The 6923-nt window shown below is 42.0% G+C and overlaps 1 protein-coding gene across 1 annotated transcript in view; it reads left to right on the top strand.

Annotated features, from left to right (window-relative positions):
- The window catches only part of SHROOM2 (shroom family member 2), an 83013-nt gene that overhangs the window by 42223 nt on the left and 33867 nt on the right, over positions 1-6923 (top strand). Inside the window, exons 4-6 of the mRNA XM_009885963.1 lie at positions 784-2720; positions 2760-3433; positions 5389-5492. Coding sequence (XP_009884265.1) covers positions 784-2720; positions 2760-3433; positions 5389-5492 — 2715 coding nt within the window. The remainder of the gene's footprint in view (positions 1-783; positions 2721-2759; positions 3434-5388; positions 5493-6923) is intronic.

Below are 6923 nucleotides of genomic sequence, written 5' to 3'. Positions count from 1 at the left end.
GGTGATAAAGATTCTTGAAGGAAGGTCAGAAGTTTAGTTTTGGCCATGCAGAGCTTATGTTGCTCTGGCATCTCCTCCTGACATTTTCCTGTCACTGTTGTGGAACTGAGTGGAATTGAATGACATTGTTGTAAGCATGACAGCCTGAGAGTGGTTTGAAACCACATTGGCAAGGTGCGTGTGGAAGCTCAAAACTCAAATGGTGGCATTTGAGGCAGATGTTTTTAGTGAACCTCCGTTTAGAAATGAAAATATTAAATGAATGGGCAGATTTGGATAAACATGCAAGGGAATAACTTTATGCACTGAAGAAGTTTAGAGTGAGATTACAAAAGATGAACAGGGAACTATGTGAGTTTAATATCTGGAGGAATTGGGGTACCTGGAAAATAAGCTGAAAAGTAAGTTGGTGTTTGCTCTCAGGAAGAGGGAGCTAGTAGAGCTCAAACTAAATTGGTCTAAAAGTAAAGTGATCAAAATCAACAGTTTGCAGAGGGGGAGGGGAGCCTTCAAGGAGATAAACGTGTATTACTTATTGGTAAACTTACAAAGGGAAGTTGAGTTAGTAATGTTTCAAGCTTTGAATCAGTGGCAGAGTATAAAGATAAAGCCCTCGCTTTGCATTCAAACTTCCAATTTTATTAGATTGTCATGAGTAACTGCTATGGAGACAGATCTTAAAACAATGGTAGTAAAATTGGTGGCTATATATTTATAATTATGTTGCGGCATTTTTTGACTGGTATGTTTATGCTGAAGCTTTTTCTTTGTTTTCTACTGTAGTTGTTCTTCTCATGACCTCTCAAACTCATGGGATCAGTCAAGTCTACATCGCACTTCTGACCAATTCAGCTCTTTGGGAAGTATGGACAGCTGGGACCACACTCCACAAGTAGCCCAGTATGGAAGACTTTCTTCTGCAAGGTCTAATAGTAGTATTGATCATCTAGGGAGCCAAAGTAAGCGGGATTCAGCCTACGGGTCTTTCTCCACGAGTTCTAGCACCCCTGACCACACTCTATCCAATGCAGACACTTCTTCAACAGAGAACATGCTATACAAAGTAGGCCACTGGGAGACTGCTAAGCATGGAAACAAGTCCAGCCAGTTTTTAAATGACAACAGTGGAATAGAGGACAAACCTGGGTATTTGCCAGCTCCCATCCAATATGAGAACAACAAAAGTCCTAGAATAGAGGAACACCCCGATAGCAAGCTGACTAGCTCTGGAAGATCCAGTTTTGGACCTGTCTGGTATGTTCCTGATAAGAAGAAGTCTTCGTCTCCTCCCCCCCCACCTCCACCTCTTCGTAGTGACAGCTTTGCTGCTACCAAAGGCCATGAGAAAGCCCATGGCCCTGTGTACTCAGAAGGTGCCAGCACACAGCACTTTCCAGCCCTGAACTGGTCTCAGCCCAGGAGTGACTGGAACTTGGAAACTGTGGAGCAGCAGCGGCGGCCCTCCAGAGCATGTGACAGGAGGGTCAGCAGTTCTAATTATAAATCTGATCTCAGTTCAGAATACAGTTTTTCTTCAACTGGTGAAAGGTACAGTAGTAATGCAGGAGCTGTGAACAAACTGCAGTCGTCCTTGTCTAGCACTGATGTTCGGTTTGCACAGCCTGCTTACAGTTACCACCACCAGCACCAGTACAGTGATGAAAGCACTTTTTTTCCCAATGCAAGAATCTTAGCTGCACCTAAAGATCAGCAGCATTATCTGTCCTATAGTGGCATTCAGGAGTTACCTAATGATCATTTCCATGGCTATAGTCCAAACCAAGCCAGTGTGCTCAACACTTCCTCTTCTTCGAACAGTGCTGCTGAACAGAAGGTGGACAACACTGGACAGAGCCGCTATTATTGCGTGACGGCAAAACAGCCTGCTCAGGGAAGCTCAAAGCCACTACAATTCAAGGATGACAGCTGGAAACCTGCAGTGGGGACTGATGCATCGCTTGGACCTCACGAAAATCCTGCAGTTGTCACAATGGTCCAAAAACCAAAATACTGTCTACCTCAACAATCTGTTGAATCTTCACTGAAAGGGTGTGAGAACAGTAGTCATTACCCAGTGGACAGGGAGGAAGATGCTAGGTGTCCTGTAGTGGAAGAAGCTAAAAAACCCAATCATACTGAAAAGTCTGGACAAAAGAAAAACTTTGAGAGCAGCTCTGAGGAAAGTGAAACTAGGTATTGTCAACAGGAGTTTGTAAAGGGCTCTGTCCTTACCACTGAAAACAGATCTGCTCAGAAAGATTTTAGGTGGGGTAAAGATGAGAGTAGCAAGATTTCTCCTCAGAAGACCCCAATGTTGCACTCTTTAGCTCAGGAAGGGAAAAAACAGTCTGACAACAGCCCAGAGTTGGTAACAGAGCGTCAGGCCTCATTTGACACTCACTTGTCTAAACAGGCACGAAGGAGTGATCGTTTTGCAACAACACTGAGAAATGAGATCCAAATGAGAAGAGCAAAGCTGCAGAAAAGTAGAAGCACTGCTACGTTAGTAGGGTCATCTGAAACAGAGGAGTGCAATGAGACCTGGAAGCCAGATTCAGCAGAAAATGTCACCGTGCCCCCAGACACTAACTTTACCAGCACCTACAAAGATCACCTCAAGGAAGCACAGGCCAGGGTTCTGAGGGCGACGTCCTTCAAACGGCGGGACTTGGAGCCCAGCCCTGCTGAATATCTCCCCAGGTCACCCGAGCGGAAAACTGGTAGTTACAACTCTTCGTTATTGGCTTTGGTTTCTGAAGATGCGTCTGGATTCCTCGAGGCTACACAAGCTAAACCGAACCCTACAGGGAGTGGCACTCATCACGTTTCTCGCATCGGAGCCAGGAAGAGGTTCACAACAGAGCAAAAACTGAAGTCTTACTCTGAACCAGAAAAGATGAATGAGGTGGGAATGTCAGAGGATGAGTGCCATGCTCATTGCCGTCCAAATACATCTGAAGAAGCCCTGGGCTCGTTTGCAGACAGGTGGAAATTTTTTGAAGAAACAAGTAAGCCTGCGTATAGGAAACTGGCACAGAAACCAGCTCCCCACAGTCTTGCTGAGGAACAGCCTGAGAGGCTGGATAAGAAAGCTCAGGGTGGACAAGAGGGAGAGGAGTCATGGTATGAGAGAAGAGGTCGGGCAGCCTCTGTTGGACTTGAAACTGCACATGCTTCAAAAGATAACGTCCACCACAGTAGCAGCAATAAGGCTACTGATAGGATTGTGAAATCTGAACAGCCACAGCGCCTGGGAACCTTTGCAGAGTATCAGGCGTCATGGAAGGAGCAGCGGAAGCCGATAGAGCCAAGGAGCTCAGGGAGGTACCATTCAGCTGATAATATCCTCGATGCAGGCCATGAACAACATGAGAAAACCCAGTACACCCATGAGAGGTCTAGATCATCCCCTTCTACTGACTTCTACAAACAGGTACAAGTGTCTTTCCCATTATCCTTTAAATTGCCCGGGGAGAGGGCAGGAAAGTGGCGGAGGGGGAAATGAGATAACTGTTGTGAAAATTTCCAGTTTAGGAACACAATGTAGTGTGATGTTTGCCTTTTGCTACTAAGGGAATAATTGTTATAGGTAGCTGTCAAGAAAAATGAAGAAGATCAAAGTTTGTATCGTGCAGGAATTGAGTGTAGCAAAAAGCAATTGGATCAAGTAATTTCTTGTGAGTTGTAGCCAGGTGGAAGAAAACAACCTGGTTGATTTGATGTTATTCTCTTTTTTTACAGTAGAGGTATAGGAGGATCAAAGCTATCTTCACCCAGAGTTATTTCTTCATTTGTGTGGCTGCCTTCCCCATTTTAAGGCTTTCAGTTTTCTGAAACTAAGAAACTAAGAAAAATGTTCCGAGGGGATATAATATCTACTTTTGTCTAATTTTTGTTAATGGTCTAACCATTTTCCATGGATTTCCTCTTTTAAACTTGCTTGATGCAAAAGCTACATAGGATGAAAATTCTGCCTAATAAAGTTTAGAGATTAAAAATATGCAGGTAAAGCTACACCACAGCAATAAATGAAACTGCTTAGTGTTTTATTTTATGTCAGTTTGCTTGATTTAAGATGTATAAATTTATTCCTTAGAGAGATGCCAAATGTCTATTCAACTTTTGAGTAAATATTGAGTTAATTTTTAACTGAGCAGGGGCAGGGAATGGTTGGCAGGTGGCAGGGGAAGTAAACAGAGAAACCAAGTCTCTTAAGTTCTCTGTTTAAAAGATGTTCAAGCTGCTACAAGATTGCCTGATATGTATAAGGAGTCATATTGTGTTCAACCTGTGTTGAACTTCACCTTATGTAAGAAAAGAATTGAGGCAATGCAGTTGTATATTATTTCTTCCTTTTTTTTTCCTCTTGGTAAAAACATTACATGCATACATACATACACATCAACTCAGCACCTCTGTGTGTGGATATACAGGGAGTAGAATGAGAACAGATCAGCAAGAAGCAAGATAAGATATGTACATCTTTGAAAGTTGTGGACTCTAAGTTTTTTATGTCTTTAAGTTTTGCAAAAGTTATTTTTGAACTCTCTGTGCAGACTTAACTATGTGGGTAATTTACTAGGGTAGAGATTCCAAACACTGGAAATATTCACCTGGAAGTTATTTTGAAAATTAAATTAGCTAAATTATTAAATAATTGCCTACCCAGCAGAAAAAATCATCATATAATCTATTCCATGTATGCATTTCTGGTTTATTAGTCAGTGCCTTTAAGTTCAGTATAGGCCTCCTGGGGCAAAACGCAGACACCTGTTTAGGCACCTGGAAAATATGGTGATAAGTGCATTGAAGATGCTTACAACAGACTGAAGTAAATAAAGATGTTGTTTCGCATATATGATTCAGATGATTCCAGTGCTAATGCGCAATTAAATTTCCTGTAGGTTCAGTGTTTGTAATGCAAAGCTATGCTTTGGGTGTGGTTGTTTGAAGATAGTGAGATAATAAAATTCTGGAACAGCAATGTTGTGTGTTTTACTGAGAAACTAAAGTACGTGCTCAGGGATTCAAAAGCTGGTGCGTACTTGCCTCTTTGAAAATGTGAGTGACTCTTCGGTAACTTCTTTGCTGCATTTTTTTTTCTTTGCTAAAGAGAAGTTCTGAAGATTATATAAATGTTATGGTCTTCTGTAGATCAGCAAATTAGAGCAGTAACTTGAGTGCAGCCAGGTTGGTAGTGCTCCGCAAGAGGTCACCCAGAATACTGTACCACTTAAAACCAAACAAGCTTAAGACATGCTATGCTGTTGACTTCATGTATATTCAAACAGAGCAAACCCACAAATAAGGGGTTCCATAACCATAGATTTTTCAGGAGTCTGAAACATGATGACTTGGTGTCTTACTTGTGCTGTAAACCACTTTTAGGAAGTCTCAGTTGAAGTAAGAAGGCAAGCAGAGGATTTAAAGGAAGATGGGGAGCGTATTTACTCTAAAGTTAACAATCTGGATGAAAGGAACAGCACTGTAAGGTAAGTACTTCTTAATTTCTGGCTTTAAGAGATTTCTTATGACAAGTCTGATTTGATCTTTTCCTGACCCTAACTGGAAGTTTTGCTATGATGATTTCAGAGCTTTTGCAATGCCTTTTTCCCTTTTTTTCTCTCCTTCTCCCCATATATTTTGACATGCATGATAGAATTACTGTTGGGACTGAAATTTATGGGGACTCTAGGGTGAGCTTGAAGAAATTGTAAGTGTATTACAGTTTGTTCGGAGCCAGATGATTGTTATTTGTGTGCATGAAATGATTCAGGTATTTTTCATATTTATCAGTTACAGGTTTTTGGCAGGGGGGCAGGGAGGGAATGTTTGTTTCCCAAAAGAGTTTTCCAGTATTATCCTTGGCAAAGACAGTACGCTACTGGAAGACAGTAATGCTGTGAATTGGACTTTTCTCTACTTGTGCCTGTACAGAATGCAGTACATGAACAGAAGCCACCAGAAGTTGTTTTCCCATTTGATCAACTCTGCTTTTCTTTGTGAATTCATGTTATAATTAAACTGGACAATATTTTCAGACCCTTTTGAAATGTGTGACTGTATGCACAATGCAGTTAAAATCTTAAATGTCTAGCGTGTAGGGGGATGCCCTCCTCCTGGCCCACAGTTTGCCGGAGCCGATGTAATGTAAGCAGTGATTTCAGCAATCGCTGATACTGCTGCGGCTGTTAAGTGGCGTGTGGCAGCTGAACTGAGATTGTGCACACACTGCTATCACCAGGTTTGATAGCTTTGGTTTTTGTAACAGAAGAAACACGTGTATAGGAAAAATCATTTCTATGGGCTTTCTTCTGTTCTGTATATGGTATTAATCTCTCAAGGGGAGAGAAAATTATGAACTGTAGCAAACGTACTGTAGTTGTGACTGTAAAAGCTTGTAAAGAAAATAGTATTCATTTTGTGGTTTTATACAGTTATATTTTGTGTTGCTTGTGGCCCAGCTGAAGAGACTACCTGCTATTTTTCTAATCCTTTGTAGCCCTTTGTACTTACGGTAGTGATTCCAAAATGCATAGCCCATGAGGGTGTGAATGTATGCGCCCATGTGCGCACGCGTGTGAAGGGGAGATTGGGCTGGAGGGAAGGGAAGGAGGGGAGGGAGAGGGGGAGGCGGCAGCACAATCAACCAGGAGCAGACGTGCTTCTGTAGGCAGACAGCATCTCTGGACAAGTAAAATGATTTCCATCCACCAGTGCTGAACCCTAGTCACAAAAGTATGTGAATAATACTCCTACGCCAGCATTTTAGCAGTGTTTGTGCAGCACAATTCTTGCTTTATAATCACAGAATCCATGAAAATCACATGACTGGGCACCAGCTGCAATAACTTTTTTTTTTTTTAAGCCAAAGCCTGTTTTGACGTGCTGTTTCAGATGTAGTATTTGGCCATTTCACCGCA

This window comes from Charadrius vociferus, unplaced genomic scaffold (assembly GCF_000708025.1).
Source record: "Charadrius vociferus isolate BGI_N301 unplaced genomic scaffold, ASM70802v2 scaffold105, whole genome shotgun sequence".
NCBI classification, from domain to species: domain Eukaryota; kingdom Metazoa; phylum Chordata; class Aves; order Charadriiformes; family Charadriidae; genus Charadrius; species Charadrius vociferus.
The sequence above is the reverse complement of the archived record's forward strand: the minus strand, read 5'-3'. Positions and strand labels throughout refer to the sequence as shown.